Source organism: Chiloscyllium plagiosum, chromosome 5, assembly GCF_004010195.1.
Source record: "Chiloscyllium plagiosum isolate BGI_BamShark_2017 chromosome 5, ASM401019v2, whole genome shotgun sequence".
NCBI classification, from domain to species: Eukaryota; Metazoa; Chordata; class Chondrichthyes; order Orectolobiformes; family Hemiscylliidae; genus Chiloscyllium; species Chiloscyllium plagiosum.
The window spans coordinates 75,201,385-75,224,057 of record NC_057714.1 but is presented as its reverse complement, the minus strand read 5'-3'; the positions used below and the strand labels follow the sequence as shown (position 1 = coordinate 75,224,057).

At 39.7% G+C, this 22,673-nt stretch overlaps 1 protein-coding gene across 1 annotated transcript in view; it reads right to left on the bottom strand.

Annotated features, from left to right (window-relative positions):
- mrc1a (mannose receptor, C type 1a) overlaps positions 1-12,453 on the bottom strand; it is a 151,084-nt gene extending 138,631 nt beyond the window's left edge. The window contains exons 1-3 of the mRNA XM_043690393.1: positions 12,282-12,453; positions 10,325-10,726; positions 6,507-6,677 (exon numbers count right to left, since the gene is read on the bottom strand). Of these exons, the coding sequence (XP_043546328.1) occupies positions 6,507-6,677; positions 10,325-10,726; positions 12,282-12,348 (640 nt within the window). The 5' untranslated portion in view covers positions 12,349-12,453. The remainder of the gene's footprint in view (positions 1-6,506; positions 6,678-10,324; positions 10,727-12,281) is intronic.
- Between the last annotated feature and the right edge of the window lie 10,220 nt (positions 12,454-22,673).

Below are 22,673 nucleotides of genomic sequence, written 5' to 3'. Positions count from 1 at the left end.
CACAGAGAGCCAGCAAAAGGAAGGATCCTGACACAATATGTCACCAAGATTTTGGACCAGGTTTAAACATTGCCAGGAGGAAATTTGTAGCTGACAGCTGAGGAACAGAGTTTGGGGCAGGAACTGAAAATAATGACTTCTGGAGTCCTCATATTTAATTTGAGTATTGCTGGAAAAAGATGCATGTTGTCAAAGTATTTGTTTTGTTTTCATCAGTTCAATTCAAAAGAACTACCAATGTAAAGAGAAAAAAATAATACTATATGAGAAGAGCTTATTAGTTTCTAAGTAGAGTTTGATTACCAGCTTTGTTTAAATTTTAAATTAGGTATGTTTACCATGATTGATCATTGCATTACTCTGAGAATTGATCCAGAGAAAGGCAATCATCCATTTTGTTGAGCTGAAACAGGTGCGACATTTATATGTGTTTTTTTCCCAGGCTGCAAAGAACAGGTACCTGTGTATTAACATATGTAGCTTCCATTATGCACAAGCATGCTATATGGTGAGCTTGACTGACATGTCTAACTTGGTTGTCAGAGTAATTCTTAGCTCACTCGAGATTGTTTAACTATTGTTGACCAATCATATAATCAAATCAAATGTCGATCACTATGTTTTCAGTTGTGAAAGCAAGGGTTGGTTGGTTATGGTTAATCCTTTGCCAGTTGCAAACTGCTGAAGGCACAAGCTGCTTGAAATTTCTGACAGTCTTTGGGATCAATAGCCTTTATGCCTCGCTGCACATCCACACTGAAATTCATATACCACATGATTCATTTGTGTGAGAAGCAGAACAACTCTTTGGCTTGACTGCAGCATCCGCTTATGGCAAATAAGACGTGATTTGCTACTAGCTTCACCCGTAGCTCAAACTTTTGAGGTAAATAACCCAACCTGAAGCTGACCAGGCACATTTCAGACTGCAGAGTGACCACCTTAGGACGGTTCATGAGTTTGTGCTGTATAGAGCAAGAAATTACTTGATAAGGACAGCTGTTATTCTGCAGGATGGTCTTGATGAGGCCTATTTCAGCATCAAATTTGCACAGTGAATGATTGGCTTGGGCCCTATTTACAAGGTTGCCGAAAAGGCCAGTCTTCCAGCACATAGAACAGTGGGAATTCCAATATGCACACTGACCAGTGAAGGCTGGTTTGCGATAGACAGTAGCAGAGACCGCTTGCTGGTTTCTCAGAACTTCAAGGAAAGTGAGCTCATTTGACTGCTCCAGTGTCAAAGGTAAATTAAAGCACAGGATGGAATACATTACTATGTGAAAAGAAATTCGTCCATACAGCTGTGGATTCAAACTTAGCAAACATGTCAACTGTATATCAGAAATGTTCACAGAATAGGAGTTTAGATTAGTACTCTTCCAATGTGGGATGCTGGACAAACTGTCAGATATTTGAAAGAACATGGAAGAATCGAGAGGTAGATTTAAATCCTAAGTATGGAATTGTCACAATATTTTCTAATGATGTTGTTGAGGAGTAACGTGTGGACTCATATGCGTTCATCTTTGTTATTAGAAGAATAATTTCAATCATATATGTCTATATAGATAATATTAATAATTATTATTGTTCAGTAGTTTATTCTGAAATCCAAGATGGTGGCGGAACATGGCAACATTATCCACTTTTCACTATATCTAAAGACAATATATTAAACAAGTCTACCATATTAAATAAATAAAGTTCATCAGCAATAAAAAAGTGAGCTGCACTGTAAACTGTAATAACCTTATTAATAATTCCAAACGTGAGATGTGCAGAGGCTACAAAAGAGCAAACATATTTACTGATCATTTGTAAACATTTTCCGAGGCTTTATTAACATTTATAACAAGAACATGTCTCTGAACACTTTATTTTCTATGTCATTAATTTACTCATGCTGCTTCACAGCTGCATACAGATTTGGCTATAATGAAAGTGCTTTGAAAGACAATGGTGGACAACAGCTAATGTGCCAATGAAATGACCTTCAAGTGAAGCATGGAGCATTCTGCTTATGGATAAGCTATGATAAGGCATCACTTTTTAACTTCAAATGCTATTAACTGAAGCTAACATCATCAACGCAAGAAAACAGGAAATAACAGCTGAACTATTCGATAAGATAACTTTAAGGAAAACACACACAGCATCATACAAGTATAGGTTTTTACTTTACAGTTAAAAGGTTTTCATCCTACTGTCCCAATGCCACAAATTCATCACAGTAATTTTCCTGTGCCCCTTTCATTTCTCATTTTTCAAATGTTACCTGCCTCTCTTTCAAATGCTTTTAAATATCCACCATTACTTCAATCTGTGTTTGCTTTAAGATATGCTTTCGGCCACTGCCATAGAGACTTATGGTTTCTGAACCTTGGAGTTTGAAGTTTGCAGCTCTGACTCTCACAGACTTCAGCCATTGCACAGTAACAGCTATAACACAGCTGCCCCTCTGCTGAGTTTAAATTGCATTTCTAATCCTAGAACTATGGTGTTGATTGTCCAGAGTCTATTTGATTCTCTTTAACCTTACTGCAGAATATCTTCTCTATCTTTTATCCTGTATCTTTAACTCATTCAGCATTTTCTTTATCATGTGATTTCCAGTTCTCTGGCAAATGTCCTTTTGCAGGACTTTCCTGTTTTTGAGGTGATGAAAGTGCTGTTACCTTGCAATTAATTGGATTTTTCCGGGCCCTGAATGAAGTGGGAATGGTGAATCAATTGGAAAAATGTGGTGAGATTGGAAAAATGAAAGAAATTTAGACGAATCTAACTCATGAGCAGTGAGTGGCCTACTTGCATATATTTCCATTTTATTGGTACCTAACCTCGGTGCATTTAGAAGCAGTTTTCTATTTTTTGTCACAGCAGAAAGAAACATAGAAACATAGAAAATGTATGCAGGAATAGGCCATTTGGCCCTTTGAGCCTGCACCACTGCTCAATATGATTATGACCAATTATGCAATTTCTGTATCCCACTCCCACCCTCTCCCAACACCCCTTAATCTGTTTAACCCCCAGGGCTATGCCCGGCTCCCTCGTGAATGTATCTAATGAACTGGCTTTCTGTGGTAGAGACCTCCATAGGTTCACACCTCTCTGAGTGAAGAAATTCTTCCCCAAATCAGTTCTGAATGGCTTACCCCTTATTCTTAAACTGTGACCCTTTGTTCTGGACTTTCCCAACATCAAGAACATTCTTCCTGCATTTAGCCTGTCCAGTCCCATCAGGATTTTATATGTTTCTATGAGACCATCCCTCATTCTTCTAAATTGTAGTGAATACAAGGCAAGTCGATCCAGTTTTTCTTCAAATGTCAGTCCTGCCATCCCGGGAATTAGTCTGGTTAGCCATCCATGGACTCCCTCAATAGCAAGAATATCCTTCCTCAGTCTAGGGGTCCAAAACTGTACACAATACTCAAGATGTGGCCTCACCAAAACCCTGCATAACTGCAGCCAGACATCCCTATACTCAAATCCTCTCACTATGAAGGCCATCGTACCATTAGCTTTCCTCATTACCTGCTGCACCTGCATGCCAACCTTCAGCGACTGTACCACCATGACACCCAGGTCTTGATGCATCTCACCTTTTCCTAAACCGCCACCATTCAGATAATAATCTACCTTCCTGTTTTTGTGACCAAAGTGGATAACCTCGCATTTATCCACATTATATTGCATTTATCAAGTATTGAGGTAAAAACAATGACTGCAGATGCTGGAAACCAGATTCTAGATTAGTGGTGCTGAAAGAGCACAGCAGTTCAGGCAGCATCCAAGGATCTTTGAAATCGACGTTTCGGGCAAAAGGACACCCGCACCAATCAACCACACCGCCCCGTGGCCCAACATTTCAACTCCCCCTCCCACTCTGCCGAGGACATGGAGGTCCTGGGCCTCCTTCACCGCCGCTCCCTCACCACCAGACGCCTGGAGGAAGAACGCCTCATCTTCCGCCTCGGAACACTTCAACCCCAGGGCATCAATGTAGTCTTCAACAGTTTCCTCATTTCCCCTTCCCCCACCTCACCCTAGTTCCAAACTTTCAGCTCAGCACTGTCCCAATGACTTGTCCGGACTTGTCCTACCTGCCTATCTCCTTTTCCACCTATCCACTCCACCCTCCCCTCCCTGACCTATCACCTTCATCCCCTCCCCCACTCACCCATTGTACTCTATGCTACTTTCTCCCTTCCCCCACCCTCCTCTAGCTTATCTATCCACGCTTCCGGCTCACTGCCTTTATTCCTGATGAAGGGCTTTTGCCCAAAATGTCAATTTCGAAGTTCCTTGGATGCTGCCTGAACTACTGTGCTTTATCAAGTATTGGCCCACTCAGCCAGTCTGTCCAAGTCACCCTGCAGCCTCTTCGCAACCTTCTCAGAGCACACAGTGCCACCAGCTTAGTGTCGCATGCAAGTTTGGAGATACGGCATTCAATTCGCAAACAGTAATTCCTGACAAGACACAGAGCAAGTTCCTGGCTGATCCGGCTTACTGCTCACTTCTCTGAGCCCCAGCTTGGACAGCGGTCTCCAACATCTCAGGGCACCTTCCCTGGACAGTGACTACTTGCATCTTTCATGCATGAAAGTTGGCATTGGACACACACCTGCCTGACCACATCATCATGGAACTTCTCCAACTCACTTTGAAGTGTACCAACACCTTACATTGTGACACTGCTGTCAGACAGCTTTGTGCTCAAGGACAGACACCCATCTCATTTATCAGAGCCTATAGCACCTTGGGGCTTTTCACAAGCTTACTTAGCACATGCTCACTGTGTGCCTACTTGCACAATCAAAGCATTTCTGCCTTCCTTGCTTTGCAATTTTGCACTTTGCCATCTCATTGATAAATTAGATGCTCATAGTAGTTCTGCCTTACCTTGCACTTTAATGGAGAAATAAAGGCAAGCAGTTGATTATGATTGTCAGCAGTGCACCGACAAGGGTGGACATATTGTCATGCAGCACTGTGTTATAACAGCATCATACACACAGCATGTACTAGCAACTTACATGGTAAACACACTGCTTTTGCTTCAACCAAATGACACACCTCAAAGTTGAAGTGGACCTCAGTTAAGTCAAGGGGGTCTGTGATCAGTCAGGAGCAATAGTCAGGGGTGTTGTCCAGTCTCAGTCTTAGGCTTATAGTGGTCAGCATCTGGAATTGCATATAACTGCCACTCGTGGAGTGGGCATTTGCAGGAAGTCAATTGGGAGTTATGCAGAGATCAGTCAGGAGTGTAAGTGTGCGTATGTGTGCATGACAGGTGGTGGTATGAGCCAGAGGGCAGAACAGCACATGACAGCGATTGGCAGGGCTAAACCTGGGGCATTTGGGTCATGTTGAGAGATGAAGAATTTTTTTAAAAAGTAACAGAAACAGAAATTGCTGGAGAAACTCAGCAGGTCTGGCACCATCTATGGAGAGAAAGCAGAGTTATCTATAGTTTCGAATCCAGTGATTCTTCTTCAGAACTGATAGTAACGTGGTACATAAGCTGAAGACATGGGGGGAGATTGGGAGAGAGTGAAGGCAAGGGGAAAGGAATGAGCGGGTAGGTGCAGCCAAAGCCCAGAGAGAGAGAGAATGACAGCTGGCGGATAAAGGGATGGGTGATAGTACACCAGGAGAAAGAAAAGCTGATAATGGGGAGCATTAGTAGTTAAATGATCGAATTACACTTCTCTTGGGTGATTTGGGTGTAGGGCTGGGGCACATGTTTCCAATAATCCTATCACATTCACAATCTCGCATTGTGTGAGCTGCATGCATTGAAGTAATGTCCACTACGTTAAATATCCATATAGAGGCATTCCGTGGCCATTGTTATCTGTACAGAGGAGCGTGCTAAACCTGCCTCTGTAAGTAATCGAAATTCCAACCATGACTTGATCCCATGACTTATATTCCCATTTAGCTTTGTATCATCAGCATATTTAGATCCATTACTCTAAATATGCTGATGATACAAAGCTAAATGGGAATATAAGTCTCAGTATTTGTCTAAGTCAATAGTAGGCAAAGAGACATAGAAGCAGTTTTATTTACCAAGGATGGTGTTATCACTGAAGAGACTGTTGATTTATGAAATGGAGTTTAAAGTCCTGAATGACAGATTTACATGATGGATAGATCATAGATAAATTTTCAAAAACACTGGTTATTTTTACTTGTTTAACTCAGTAATTTGAGAGAAAGTGAGGACTGCAGTTGCTGGAGAGTCAGAGTTGAAAAGTGTGGTGCTGGAAAAGCACAGCAGGTCAGGCAGAATCAGAGGAACAGGAGAATCGACGTCTTGGGCATAAGCCCCTCATCAGAAACTCAGTATTTTGCTTTATAAATTATCTTGCATCACTGGTGTACAAGTCTTTTTGTCTAAGAAATAGAGCAGCAGAGATTTCAACATCCAGTAGGGATTGCATTAAAGTAAGGTATTTATGGAACTGATGATAATATTTCGGTATACTTACATTTTACTGGGCAAAGTCCCCACTGGCCGTCAGCATAGTCTGAAGTAGTTGCACACCATAGGAGGCCATCAGTTCTGCCATCAGTAGTGCAGTCTGCATACCATTTCTTATGGTACTTAAAGGGAAGTATACATGGCTGTCCATTTGAATTTCCAAATATTGTAAATAAATCTGAAAGAGAAGCAGAATTCTTAAGAACTGATAAATAAAAAAATTAGAAATGTTGCTTTAAAGACCATTGGATTGTTAAATAGAATTTAGTAATCCTAGTTACTCAAATGTTTCTTCTGCCCCTTCTTGAACAAATATGTTTCAACGTGTATTCTCCACTCCCATAATACAATTTGTCTATTTTAAGAAGACTAAAAGATTTTGGCCAGAACCTTTGATTTTTTTTTAATGGACTAGGAGAAATGACCGCAGTGAGTTTTCCACTTTGAGATTTAATTTTTCAAAACCAGTATCATCCTAAAGTTATGTTAAATAATTGCTCCATACTCCTTTCTAGTATGTCAACTTTCTCCCATCCTTCATTTGCAATTGTACTCAGGCATTCAATATTGATTCTCGGCTTTATTTAAATGTGCATTTTACCTTTTAAATCTTTATATAAACTCTTATTCTTTCTTTTGCTATTTTCCCTTGTAGTCAATTTAATTTCTTTCAATATACACTGATATTTTTCTCCACATTATTTATTAATTTATCTGGTATTAGTAACTCTAAACTGTAAGATGCATCTCTTCTTCTTCAAGTGTCATTTTTAGAGTTTGTCTTGGCGATTTACCAACAGAGCTCTATTATTTGATGCATTCCATTTTCACATGAGTGGTCCTGTGTTGTAGTTACATGTTTATACTTCATTTTTTTCAAGTATGTCTTAGCTGCTTCTAGCATGTCTTCCTGCACTCTTTATTGAACCAGAAACTATAACCATCTTCCTTTGTGCCCAGTATGACTCCAAACAGTGGAAGGCTTTTTCCAGTGATTCCAATACATTCTCATTGATAATAATGTACTGATCTATGAGTTCCCTATTTGGGACTGTTAATCTGGTCTAATCAGGGAACCCTGGCTGACAGATAAGAACAGGAGTGTCAGACATTCTGTTCACTCTGAGAGCTAGCTCTGAGGAAGTTGGATCTGTGTCAAGGACTCTCCACATGTAAGTAAAGGGTGATCTGGTGACTGGATATCAGCCACCGTGAGTTATTTCATATGATTAGTCAAAAAGGTGAAATCTTTGCTGAAATTTCCACTTCAATTCCTTACCCTCCTTTCTGTCTTTTTTTTAATCTCACCTGAAATGTTAGAACCAGGAACCTCAAATTCAGATGTGCTCAGATTAATTAAAATGGATTTGTACCCTAAACTCAACAATGATTCATGATAAATATATCTTTGGTGGATATTTAATTTGCATTTAAGAGGAGTGTATAAAATATTGCTGCAATATCAGAATTTTGATTCGGTTAATTATGACATTTACAAAGATTACAGATATTTTAGATTTTTTAAAGCAGATTTTGTTTGGATATTAATACACTGTAAGGTCTAACAGTGTTTCTGAGATCATGGTAACATATTCTTCCACAAAAACGCTAGGATTATTTACATTCCAAGATCTACAAGTAATAGCATAATAAAATTCAACCACAAACGACATAATTGTTATTTTTATGGTAGCTTGAAAAGCAGCTAATATAAACACTTAAATCTGTACACCAAAATTTTACACTGAAACAATAAACTGGCTGCAACCCAACTCTCCGTACACAAAGAGCTGACTGACATTTGCATCACTTATTAAAAATGAAGCTACTAAAAGAGCTCTTCAATGGTAATAATGTCTGTCTGATGGAATATTAATATAAGGGTAGGTGTTAAAGTGTGTATATTAGCAGCAGATATAATCATCCCAACCTAGTAGGGGTTGGTATTTAGTGTGCCATTATAACAGCAACAAGCATACTCATCCCAAACTGATGTCTCTGGTATTTAATGTAGCTGAAGAGGTTCCCACCCTACAGCTGGTGAGAACCTGTCCTCTATCATCTCCTTTAGAGAAACCCCAATAAACTAAGCGTCTTTTGAGCACTTAACTAAGCAGAGGTGGACTTTCCACACGATCAAAGGCCCAGGGATGGAAATTCAAAACATACACCCTGAGGTTCCAGAGGACCATTAGAGCTTTCGGTGGCATGGTGGCTTAGTGGTTAGAACTGCTGCCTCACAGTGCCAGGGACCCAGGTTCAATTCCAACCTCGGGCGACTGTCTGTGTGGAGTTTACATATTCTCCTTGTGCCTCCCTCTGTCCAAAGATATGCAGGTTAGGTGAACCAGCCATATTAAATTGCCCATCGTGTTCAGAGATGTGTAAATTAGGTGCATTTGTCAGGGGTATATATAGGATAATTGGATAGGGGAACGGTTGAGACTTGTTGGGCTGAAGGGCCTGGTTGCACACTAGAGGGATTCTATGAGCTGTAGTCCTCTGCTCCACCAGGAATGTGGAGTCAGCTGCCAGTAATGCATTGATTCAAGGGATCAATGAGGGATACCAGACCATAGGTGAGTTGTTGAATGATGGGAAGAGAGGAAAGGGTTCAGCAGGAAAGGAAGGGAACTAGTTCTCAAGATCTCATTCTGATGCTGGGTCCATCAATCAGACACTGAGACCCTTTAAAGGAGAATCTCCTCTCCTAGCATCCCACGTGTTATTGGCTTGACCATTAATTGTTCATTTAAAGACCTCATTTAGTCCAAAGCTGGTTAGGCCATCTGTTGCTGATAAAATACGAGTCAATGTGAATGGGGCAACAGTTGGAGGATTTGAGCTATTGAGAGTAGCTGAATAGGCTGAGGCGGTTTGCCCTGAAACATCGGAGGTTAAGGGGTGACCTTACAGAGGTTTATAAAATCATGAGGGACATGGATAGGGTAAATAGACTATGTCTTTTCCATGGGGTGGAGAATTCTAAAACTAGAGGCCAAAGGTTTAAGTTGAGAGGGGAGAGATGTAAAAGGGATCTAAAAGGAACCCTCAGCCAGCAGAGGGTGGTACGTATATAGAACGAGCTGCCAGATGAAGTGGTGGACGCTGGTACAATTACAACTTTTAAACGCATCTGGATGGATATATGAATAGGAAGGGTTTGGAGGGATAGTGGCCAAATGCTGGCAAATGGGACAAGATTCATTTACGATATCTGGCCAGCATGGATGAGTTGGACCGAAGGGTCTATTTCTGCACTGTATATCTCTATGACTCTCTATATATTCACTCATGAGATGTGACCATCTCTGACTCAGCCTCATTGCTCATTCCTAATGCCCAGAGGGCGGTTAAGAGTCAACCACATTGCTGTGGGTCTGGAGTCACATGTAGGCCAGACCGGGTAAGGATAGCAATTTCCTTCCCTAAAGAACATTAGTGAACTAGATGGGTTTTTCTGATAATTGAGCATTTTTTCATGGTCATCGTTAGACCCTTAAGGCAAAAGTGAGGACTGCAGATGCTGGAAACCAGAGTCTAGATCAGAGTGGTGCTGGAAAAGCACAGCAGGTCAGGCAGCATCCGAGGAGCAGGAAAATTGACATTTTGGGCAAAAGCCCTTCAACATTAGACCCTTAACTCCAGATTATGCACTGAATTCAAATTCTACCATCAGCCTTGGTGGGGTCTGAACCCATGACCCCAGAACATTAGGTTCTGGATTAATAGTCTTGTGATAATATCAATTGATCATTGCCTCCCCAAAATGTATTGATACAATAAATAATTTCTTTAATTCACTTGTTAGATAATTTTCCATACCTTCATAATGTATCGAACAAAGATCATTTACGGTGCCATAAACTTTCCACCTGCTCCAACTCCCCGATCCTCTGTACAGCATAATGTTTCTCTCATTCTTATTTCCATAATTGAAGTAAAGATCAGCCCCATCAATTGCCAGGAGTGTGTCATTCATGCATCTCCATGACTGTAGATCACTTGTTTCGTTGCATGGGAAGAGAGTTATTGGAACCCAGTTTACCTTGCTGGGAACTCCAAGGCATAGTTTGAATTTAATGCTCATAATCCTCTGACCAGAAACCCATCTAAATTTCTGTGATTCAGCAGCAGGGTCACAATTTCTTGCTAATACAGACTGTTCATTTTCTGTATGCACACACTTCTTATGGTCTTGATTATATATTAGGAAAGCGTTGGGATCTGAAACATAAGCAGGAAGATGGTTATGTTTCTTTTTATATCTTGTTAATTAAACAGCATTTTTAGAAAATTGCTGCTTTATGATTCAAAATTATCTTGATGAAAAATGACTATATTTTAACTCAAATTGGAATGATTTCTTTTTCTGTTACATACCACCTAAATACACAACCAGACCAATCGCATGAGGTTTATTTGTACAATTTACTTGCAGCACTTCAATTTTTAATCCACTGAGAAATTTCAATATTTTCAATATTTTCACAGGAAAATTAGACAAAATGGAAAAGTATTTCAATGGTACCATATGCTTGACAAAATGCCGAAAGCTAGTCATAATTTGATCTGCCCATTGCTGACTTATGCATGACCTTAAATGGATTTCTCATTTATGTCAACCATATTTTTTACCATCTCATTCAACCCAACTCCTTCTGATTTTAATTCATAGTTAACACACAAGCAAGTGTAATGATATCCGGAAATAGCTGGGATAATAATGCTGGGAAACATCAACATCTTCTATAACACACTATATGCATAATTTTAAGACCATTACTAAAATTCCATCTGCCAATTTTAAGAATTATATTGATATCCTATTTGTTTTCATCTGATATCAAGTGATTGAGTATTAAATACTTTATATCTGTACATAATTCTTTTATGCTTCTTTGCAGATGTAGATACAAACATTTCTAACATTAAGTCAGTTATATTGTTCTTTTTAGTAAATGTTCTAAATAAAGCTTAGTTTTACTAAATGCAAGCCTCTCTCTCATTAATGGAAGACATTTGAGGTACATCATTTTGCAGCCTGTGCATAAATCAATGTGATTTGACCCTAAATAAAGAGCTTATTCTGAATTTTATTTACTTTCCAAGTAATCACCTGTTCAAAGGAAACTTTATTGAATAAACGTTCAATCCTTGGCATCATAAGTTGACAGGGAGAAAGTGAGGACTACAGATGCTGGAGATCAGAACTTAAAAATGTGTTGCTGGAAAAGCGCAGCAGGTCAGGCAGCATCAAAGGAACAGGAGAATCGGCATTTTGGGCATAAGCCTGAAGAAGGGCTTATGCCCGAAACGACAATTCTCCTGTTCCTTTGATGCTGCCTGACCTGCTGCGCTTTTTCAGCAACACATTTTTAAGCATCATAAGCTGACAATATATTTAACCATCTTCTGAAAAGTACTGAGCCTAAAATGCTTGCAAAGACTCTAACACATTGCAAGATAGACTAAAAACAAATCTTGAGCCTAAAAGCAGCAAACAATTGTTGCATCATGGGTAATTATAGACTCATTGATATTTACAGCTCAAAAATAGACCATATAATGTAACTTGCTTATGTTAGGTCTCTGAAACAGCCATTCAATTAGTAAGAGTTTTGATATTGTTCCAAAAAGCAAGCTTTAAACAAAGGTCGATACCAACTCCAATATGCAAGACTGCTTGGGGAAGAAAGTTGTAAAAAGAATTATCAGTTTCTAAAGTTGCCTTAGAGATGTACTAAAAAGTACCAGAAGAAATAAAACATAAATAACTTACCCCCACATCTGATTGTTTGAATAAAACAAAGTAAAGCAGCAAACAAAATTCCACACATCATAGGCATTTCAATATTTTGTTTTGTATCAGTAGCAAGGTTTAAAATGATCGTGCCTTCCCAATAAAAGGTAGTTGGTGATGAAGGAAACGCCTAATGAAAAGTAGCACTAACTCCTAGCACTGACTGAGCTGATAAGTACGGATGCCCAAGTTGAATATCCTGTCACATGATGGGCCATCAACAACAGGAATCCAGTCAAGAAAATTTGCTTTCATCAGCTTTGTTTCATATTTACATTTCTCTTCCTTTACCCTGTCACAGGAGATGAGATATACATCATTCAGGCAGCAAATTGTTTCAGACTTATTTTGATGTTTCTCCTTATTGTGATTTAAAACACTGCTCCAGTACTTCTTGAACAGAAAAAAAATCATTCTTTTAATCTCTTTAGAAAGTTTTGTACATTAATTCTGTTTAGTAATGTGATTAATGTCAGAAGCATACATAATGATGACATAACAATGCCTTCAGAGACATGAATGAGAGGCAGACACGGAGGAATCTGGAACATCCAGAAGCTCTAAGCTTGTGCACAATATGCCACACATTCAAATTCCAAATTTGGCTACACAACAAAATATTGTTAAAAAAATACATCCCAGTCCAACACCAGCGCCTCCACATCATAACAAAATATTGTGGTTGTGGAAAAGGCAAAAAGAAGCTGCAAAACGAGTAGTTGAAGAGAATCTCGAGGTTAAGAGGGAAAACCAAAAATAAAAATGAATAATCACTAAATAAAAAAAAGAACTGTGGATGCTGGAAATGAGAAACAAAAACAGAGATTGCTGAAAAATCTCGGCAGGTCTGAAAGAGTCTGTGGAGAGGAATTAGAGTTAACATTTCAAATCCAGTAACTCTTCTTCAGAAGAAATGTTAATTAGGATTTTTTTTTATATGCAGAGGTTAGTGGTGGGGCTGGGGTGTGGGAGATTTAAGGAGTAAACGATAGGTGGGGATACAGCCTAAAGAGAGAGAAGAACACTTCAACTGACAAAGGAGTGGAAAACAGTCAGCCGAGGAGAATGAATAGCTGCTAATGGGGACTATCAGTGGCTAACAATGGGTATTGTGTAAAAGCAGACCATGTGATAGCTAGGCCTGGTGTGTGGGGCTTAGGGTAAGGACATGGAAGGCTTACAGGCTCTAAAATTGTAGAAGTCAATATTGAATACTGAAAGCTGTGGAGTTCCCTCAGTGGTAAATGAAGTGCTATTGTTTCAGGTTGTGCTGAGCTTCACTGGAACACTGCAGCAAGCCTAAGGCAGAGATGTTGTGCAGGGAACAGGATGCTACGTTGACATAGCAGGTAACTGAAAGCTCAGGGTCTTTTTTTGTGGACAGAACATAGATATTCTGTAAAGTGGTCACCAAGTCTACACTTTGTTTTCTCAATGTAGAGGAGATCACACTGTGAGAAGCGAATATAGTAGACTGGATTGAGTGAAGTGCAGGTAAAGTGCTTCTTCACATTGAAGGTGTGTTTGGGACTTTGGATAGTGAGGAGGGAGGAAGTAAATGGGCATTTGTTGCAGGGGAAGGTACAATTGGGCTGTGAGGAGAGGGTAGGGGGAGGGGGATGTTAAGAATGAAGGAGTGGACCAGGATGTCCCGGAGAGAATAGTCCTTGCAGAAGGCCTTTTGGGTTCTATCTCCACCTATCGTTTACGCCTCAAAACCCCTTCCTCCCTCCCCCCTACCCCCACAATCTTCTGCTTAAAAACCAACTTCTTTCTAGCTGCCATCAGTTTTGAAGAAGGGTCACTGGATCCAAAATGTTAAAGCTGATTTCTCACCTATGATGTTGCCAGACCTGCTGAGATTTTCCAGTAATTTCTGTTTTTGTTTCTGAATATTCACTAAGACAGCAAGGTTAACCACAAATCTGGAGACCTGTCAGCAGTCAACAAAGGCCCAAAGCCATGGGAAACAGGACAGGTACAATGGCAGATGCAGGAACATTTCCCCAGCTCAAAAGAAGCATGAAATCCACTTAATTAAATGACGAAGTAGAGGGCAAGATTAACCCGATGCATGTGTGCATGAAAGCCTAGCCAAAACTAGTCAAGAACACCTTAATTACCAAACTGGAGTTTAACAGTGGATTCTGGCAATGACCTCTGGATGAAGAATTCAGTTGTTGACTACGTCCATAACACCTTTTCTTTTAGCTCATTATGTCTTGAAATTGTGCCTTTCCAGTAACTTCTCAGAGAAAGTTGTTCAAAACATTAGAAGTCATTGATAGTGAAAACATAAAGCTATAGTCCAAAGATGTGCAGGTCAGGTGGATTGGCCATGCTAAATTGCCCATAGTGTTAGGTGCATTAGTCAGAGGGAAATTGGTCTGGGGGGTTACTCTTTGGAGGGTCGGTGTGGACTGGTGCGGCCAAAGGGCCTGTTTCCACACTGTAGGGAACCAAACCAAACTAAATCTAAAATGGATCATTGGGGAAAAGAAAAATGAGCAAGGAAGCAGAACAGTCCACAGAGTCGCAGAATGTTGGACTAAATCCAAATGAAAAATGTGAGTCAAGTTATGTGAATCAAGAGTTATGGGAGAATTTGTATCACATAGGAATGTCACAGAACTTCAAAGGTTCTTTGGTATGGTGACTCTTGCAGGTCATGCTTCGAGAGTACTTGGTAGAAGTCAATGTGACAGCTTCTGGGACAAGATCAACAATATTGCTGGAACTTGGACCAATAAAATTCTTTTGAAAAGATTGTGCAACCCTTGATCTGTTCAAAAATGTTAGTACATTTCCAGTTGTACTGATATGACAATAGCAGCAGCAACGGCATCATCTACAGAACTGGAGGCAGTGCTATTCCAAGTGCAGAAAAGTTCTTCTGTGCCTTTGCATCATCACTAGAGACAGAACAGGTGCTATGTTATAATCACGGACCAAAGGTTTAGTAGTAACATGGGCACGTGAATTTTTTTCAGATTGTGTAATGGGTTTATGGTTCAAGATTGAACTCATTATTCACTCTTCTCAACAGGAAAGAAATGCTCAAGTTGCTACCCAGAATCCAATGATTTTGATTTAGACACGTGGGGTATAATTCATTTAGCAGTTTCTACTGAGAAAAAAACCAAGCAGCTGACACATTCACAAGTATGGAATTGAACAAGAAGACTTGGACTTCACTGAGATGGTTGAAGTTTATACATCATCAATCACTCAGAAGCTACCAGCTACTGAAGGGAAGTTGCAAGAAATAGGACAAGTCCAAAAAGGGATACGGAGTGCTTTCAAATCAAAATTTTAGTTTGGAAACGTTGTCTGGAAAGATGGTCAAACTTTTTCCAATATTGCGATATTACACCAGTACTCTGAATGACCTGAGCACCTCTATCTCATTGAAGACTCACTAGTCTTCGACATGAGATTAGATCCCAAGGGCTATTACAATTGATACCCTTCAAAGTTTTCAACATTACACTCCCATATCATTGCATTCCTTCCACTAAAAACAGTCAGGAGTAAAAGGAACCATTATTGCCTTCTTTTTTTCCAGCTGCAGGAATATCTGGGAATGGATTTATTCATGTCCAAGGGAAGAATATTCATTATTGTTATTGATTGCATGATGGATTGACATTAACTATTTTGCAAGTATCAAAGCAGATGCAGTTATCCAATTCCTCAAAGGAATTTATTCCACACATGGGATCCTGTACATTGAAGCCTCAGATGATGGACCTTAATTTACAAATAACCTTTTTCAAAGTTTGAAAGTTAATATGTCTTCTTTCATGCTACCAGTTCATTTCACTATCCTCAAGCAAGTGGTAAGGTTGAGAGAAGCTCACAAATAATTAGAACTTTATTTAAGAAGATTGAAGACCTCAAACTTGCACTGTTGAGTTAATGATTCTCATCTCTACATAATGAGATATCACTTACAAGCTTACCGGTAGCTTAGAGATTGAGACCACAGCTTCCATGTCCATCACACATTTAAAATACTAACTTTACAGCAAATGATCACAAATTAGTAAAACAATGGGAGGAAGAGCAAAGGGCCCAAGTGACGAAGGTAGCAAGCTCCCAGAATGGAGACTACCGATGCCTCGCTGAAGAAACCAGGCAACATCCCAGAGGGCCTCACAGCACACAAATTGGACCAAAGGCCAAAGGCAAGTTAAAATGTGTGAGCCAGCATATGATTCCCCGGGTCCTCAGACTGTTCAAAGAAAAGCTCTTACTTTTCTCTCTTCACTGAATTGAACCATCTGTTCCTTGAGATGGTGGCCTAGAGGCAGAAATGGCAATTAATAAAGCAGGGTGGCCACATGCTTCAACCCTGATATCTTCTCACTTCCACTGAAAATATATTCTGGGTGGGAATGTTCATACCACACCGCCACCAATTAAACTCTTAAATGTCCAGCTTTCTGACACTTGATGCTAGAAACAATGGACAGGAAGAGGGTGCTCATTTTTAATTCCCAGCATATGGTTATAAATAAACATGGAGGAACTAAGTCTAAACCACTGTTTCAAACTAACATTTTGTAGCAAACAGTAGAGTTTGCAAGGAAATAGAATAGAAATATTTTATTAATGCATTATCTGCAGGCTCAGTGCTACAAGAATGTAACATGATGCTAAATTGTGAAGGATGTTTGGTCTCAGGTATCACTTTAATAAGACTGTGTAATGTATCTTACTTATTTTACAGATTTGTTTCAAGCTGAAAACTCAATGGCTGAGAACCCAAGGGGTCAGATAGTATCTTACAAATACCAGAATCCCACAGATGACAGGAGACATTTTATTTACAAGCTCTGATTACATTTCTGCATTTGGCAGGCAGCCTTCCATTGGCATATTCCATATTTATGACAGATTTCCTCATTTCATTTGTTCATTACTCTATTCAATTAAGTGTTCAGTTGTGGATCTGATGTCATCATGCTGTGAAAACTGAACTGTGTGCACAAACTTTGTTCTCGACAAAAATTAGCAGTGAAGTAGCTGTGATAAAGTGAGTAACTCCACTACATAACACTTCCAGATACTTGTGCCTGAAATGGTCCTGGTGTCAAAACATATGGTTCACATCTGGCAGTTCACTCCATCATGAGGACTGTCAAGTTGTGATTCATCCCAGCAATGCTCCTTCTGAGCATTTCTCAATCACTATCCATTTACTGCTACAAAGTGCTATGGGCATTCTCAGTACCTTTGATCGGCCTGAATATACCCTTGAACAGTTGTTAACGTGAAATCACCTGTTACATGTCCATTTGTTTTCTCCAGAGAGTTGAACAATGGTCATTTCATAGCTTTGAAGATTACACCCTTCCTTTGAATAGACCAGACACAAGGCAAACATCCCCTGTGTGGAAATGGTTGAAAGTATCACAGATTCTTCCACATCTCCCAGAAGGTGCTGGTGGGAGGTGAACAGTTTGGACATCTGAAGCCCTGACTCTTCACACAAACCTTGGCTTTAACCTCATTGTCCCTGACTTTCATTTATACCATCTTAACAGTGGTCCACAATTTACAATGGTTCCCTGACCAAAGAGCCTATTAAAGTTACCACTTTGTTGATTATCAGAGAAGATCTAATGATTGGCAATTACAACACAGTATATTCTGTTACAATAAAAACAGAAATGGTAACCCCTCAAGATGTTGATATTGAGGGATTCAGTGATAATAATGCCATTGAATGTCAAAGGCAACAATTAGATTCACTTGTTGATGATAATCATTACCTGCCACTTGTGTGACACAACTGTTACTTGCCAAATGTCAGTCCAAGCCTGAATATTTCCCAAATCTTGCTGCTTTGGACATGGCTGCTTCAATAAGGAGTTGCAAATGGTGTTGAACATTGTGCAATCATCAGTGAACATCCCCATTTCTGCCCTTATGTTGGAGGGAAAGTCATTGTTGAAGCAGTTGAAGATGGTTGGGCTGAGGAGTTCCCTGAGGAATACCTACAGAGATGACCTGGAGCTGAGATGACTGACCTCCAACAACCACAACGATCTCCCACTGCGCCAGGTATGACTGTACCCAGTGGAGTAGTTTCCTCCTGATTGCCATTAACTCCTGGATGTCATGCTCAGTCAAATGTGGATCTGATGTTTAGGGCTGCCTCTCTTGCCTCACCTCTGGTGTTCAGTATTTTAAAGAGATCAGGAGCTGGTGAAACTCAACATGGGTGTCACTGAGGATGTTATTGCTGAGCAGGTGCTGTTTGATAACACTGTTGACGATACCTTCCATCATTTTACTAATGATCGAGAGTAGACTGCTAGGATGGTGATTGGCTGAGTCAGTTTTGTCCTGTTTTTTGCATAGGGGACATACCTTGCCAATTTCCACATGGTTGGAAAGATGCCAGTGTTGCAACTGTACTGGTAGAGCTTGGCTAAGAGAGCAGTATGCTCTAGAGCTTAAGTCTTCAGTACTATTGCCAGATAGTTGCCACAGCCCATTGCCTTTGCAGTGCCTTTACCTGTTTCTTGATATCACGTTGAGTGAATTGAAGTGGCTGAAGACTGGCATCTGTGATGCTGGGGATCTCAGGAGGAGATGAACATGGAGTATCCAGTCAGTACTTCTGGCTGAAGATTGTAACAAGAACTTCAGTCTTGTCTTTTATATTGACGTGCGCCTCCCTCGTATTATTGAGGATGGGGATATTTGTAGAGCATCCTCCTCTAGTAAGTTGATAATTATCCTCTATCATTCATGAATGGATACGGTGGGGTTGTAGAGATTAAATCTGAGTGGCTTGTTGTAGAAACGCTTAGTCATGTTTATTACTTGCTGTTGTAGTAAATCACAATTAGTCCTGTGTTTTAGTTTTATCACGTTGGCACCTGTAATCTGTGATTACCTACCTACTTTCCAGAGCAAAAATGTATCCTCCTGGTTCTGTCAAAACTCCTAATAATTTTGAATACCTCCATCAGATCTCCCCTTAATTTCTCTACTGTAAGTATAAGTGTCTCAATGCATTCAACCTCTCCACATAAATAAATTCCCTCATCCTCGGTTCATTCAATAAACCTCCTCAGCACCCTTTCTGAGATCTCTGTAAGACATCCTTCCCAAAATTTTGTGCCAAAACTCCTATACTGCAACTGAAGACCAGCCTGTGTAAATGCTTATCATTTTTTCATGGTTTTTGTTATCCAAGTATATAACACTACTCATTGCTGTAATGTACCAAAAATCCTTTAGTCGATAAATAGCCAAGTTATCACCATCATTTTGAGATTGTGATCTTCAATGTTATGTGCAACCTTATAACATAAGGATACATTGAAACATAGTAAAATGTAGGAACAGGAGTACCCCATTTGGCTCTTGAGCGTGCTCCATTATTCAACATGATCATGGCTGATCATCCAACTCAATACCTGGTTCCAACTTTCACCTTTGGCCCTTAGATCCTTTAGTCCTAAGAAGTTTTTCTATCTCCTTCTTGGAAACATTCAATTTTCGGACTCAGCTGCTTTCTGTGGCAGTCAGTTCCACAGAATCATCTCTCTGGGTAATGAAATTTCCCCTAAGCCCAGACCTAATCACCTACCCCATATCCTCAGACTGGAATTCTGGACTCACTGGTGGTCGAGAACTTCCTTCCTGCATTAACCCTGTCTAGGTTAGATTTCTGTAGGTTTCAATGAGAGTTCCCCTTATTCTTCTAAACTCATGAGTATAGTCCTAACCAATCCAATCCTGTGTCAACCCAGCTGTCAGTCTGGTGAACTCTCATTGCACTCACTCAAACGCCAGAATATCTTTCCTCTGATAAGGAGTCAAAGAGTCATCCAGCACAGAAGCAGACCTTTAGGTTCCAACCAGTCCATGCTAAACCTAACCCCAAACTAAACAAGTCCCATCTGTCTGCTTCTGGCCGATATCACTCCAAACCATTCTCTTTATGTACTTATCCAAATGTCTTTTAAATGTTGTAATTGTACCCACATCCTCCATTTCCTCAGGAAGTTCATTCCACATGTGAACTACTCTCTGTGTAAAAAATTTGCCCCAATGTCTTTTTTTAATTTCTCTCTTCTCATTCCCATTCTAGGGAAACAACTTCTATTAACTCTATCTATATCCCTCATTATTTGATAAACTTCTATAAAGTCGCTTTCCCACCTCCTATACTCCAGTGAAAAAAATCCCAATCTATCCAGCCTTTTTTTATAACTCAAACCTTCCATACCCAGCAACATCTTGGTTAATATCTTCTGAACCTTTTCCAGCTTAATAATATCCTTTCTATAACTGGACACAGTACTACAGAAGAGGCCTCACCAACGTCCTATACAACTTCAACATGACTTCCCAACTCCTGCGATCAAAGGATTGACAATGAAGGAAAGCATACCAAATGCCTTTTTAACCATCCCATTTCTATGTGACACAAACTTCAAAGAATTATGCATCTGAACAAAACTTCACCACGTACCCCAGGTGTGGTATCACAAAGGCTCTGTCAAATTGCAGCAAGATATCTGTGCTTCTGTATTCAAATCCTTTCACTATGAAGGCCAACAGATCAATTGACTTCTTCACCATTTGCTGCACTGACATGCTTACCTCAATAACTGGTGAACAAAGATATCCAGGTCTCGTTGCACCTCCCCTTTCCATATCACCATTCAAAGAAGAATCTGCTTTCCTGTTCTTGCAGCCAAAGTGGGTAACATCACATTTATCCACATTATCTGCCATGCTGAAGCATCTCAGCATCCTCCTCATGTCACCCTCCTACACAGCTTTATATTGTTTGCAAACTTGGAGATATCACATTTATTTCCCTAATTTAGATCATATTTCAGTGTTCAATATTTTAACAATGCCTAATGAAAAGCCACATGTAAAACATCTACTGCATGACCTTCATGAATCCACTGTTACTTTATCAAATAACTCCAAACAGTTAGTCAGACACAATTTTCTGGTTGTCCTTGATTAACCTATGCTTTGCTAACTAAATTTTATTTTTGTCTTTAACAATGGCTTCTGGTAGTATTTTCATTAATAATGTCAGACTAATTCACCTGTAGTTAAGTGGTTTTCCTTCCTCACCCCCTATTTTGGACAGTGATGCACTATTTGCAGCAGTCCTTTGGCACCATGCCCATAGTCCAGGAAATTTGAAAGATTGTTGTCAGACTTCCTACTCTCTCCACCCTAAATTACCTCAGCCACTGAATATATCCCATCAGAGCCAGGGAATCAGTTGGCTTTAAGTGATTTCAACCTGGTTACATTTCCTTCCTATCCTATTCAATACATCTATAGCCTCCTCCTCTACTATAACTTTAATCACAACCTCTTTTGTGAAAAACAGATGCAAAGTATAAATTCAGTTATGTTTTATACCTCTGTTAGGTTCTCTAATTGTCCCTAATGATCAGCTCATTATTTCTCTAATTATATTACATATTGTATTAATAAATATTACCCAGTAATACTTTCTTATACTTCACCTTTACTTTTCCTACGTCCTTTTTAAATTTCCCCTCGCAGTCTGTGCATTCTACCTGTTTTCAATTGTTTCCTAACATGACATTTTTGTAAACCCTATTTTCCTATGTTGTTTTAGCCTTTATTTCCTTTGTCACCCAGGGAGTTTCAGCTTTAAGTGCATCAGATTTCCATTTTCTGCTTGGTTAATACCCAACATATCATCACATCGAAGGTTTCCCATTACTCATTCATTATTTACCAGAATAATCCTCATTTCCAATCTAACAACATTTAATCCCTTTTCAAATCACTGAGATACACTCTTTTATGGTGGACATTTTTACCTTTAATTTGCTTTGATTCCTATTTTGGAACTAAGTAAAACATAGCTATATTATTACCCATTTGTTCTCACACAGAAACATGTTGTACTTCCTTTTCTACACTCGCTGTGACAATACTATTCACTTCTGAATAGGCTAGATCTATATTAAGAAAGGTCTCCAATCTATATTTTTTGAATATTCATTTTCCTTGTCCTTTTGCTTGAGGAACTCTGGCTTGGAGTTGATGAGCAGGAGTCTGAGCTTTGAACACTGTGCCACATCAGGGAGGGGGACGGTTACCTGGACGCAGTATTTCAGGATCAAAAAGTGTGATGCTGGAAAAGCACAGCAGATCAGGCATCATCAGGAGCAGGAGAGACAATGTTTCAGGCATAAACTTTCATCAGGGCTGAGGAAGGACTTATGCCTGATGAAGGGCTTATGCCAGAAATGCCAACACTCCTGATCCTCAGATGCCACCTGACCTGCTGTGCTTTTCCAGCACCACATTCTCAACTCTGATATCATGCATTTGCAGTCC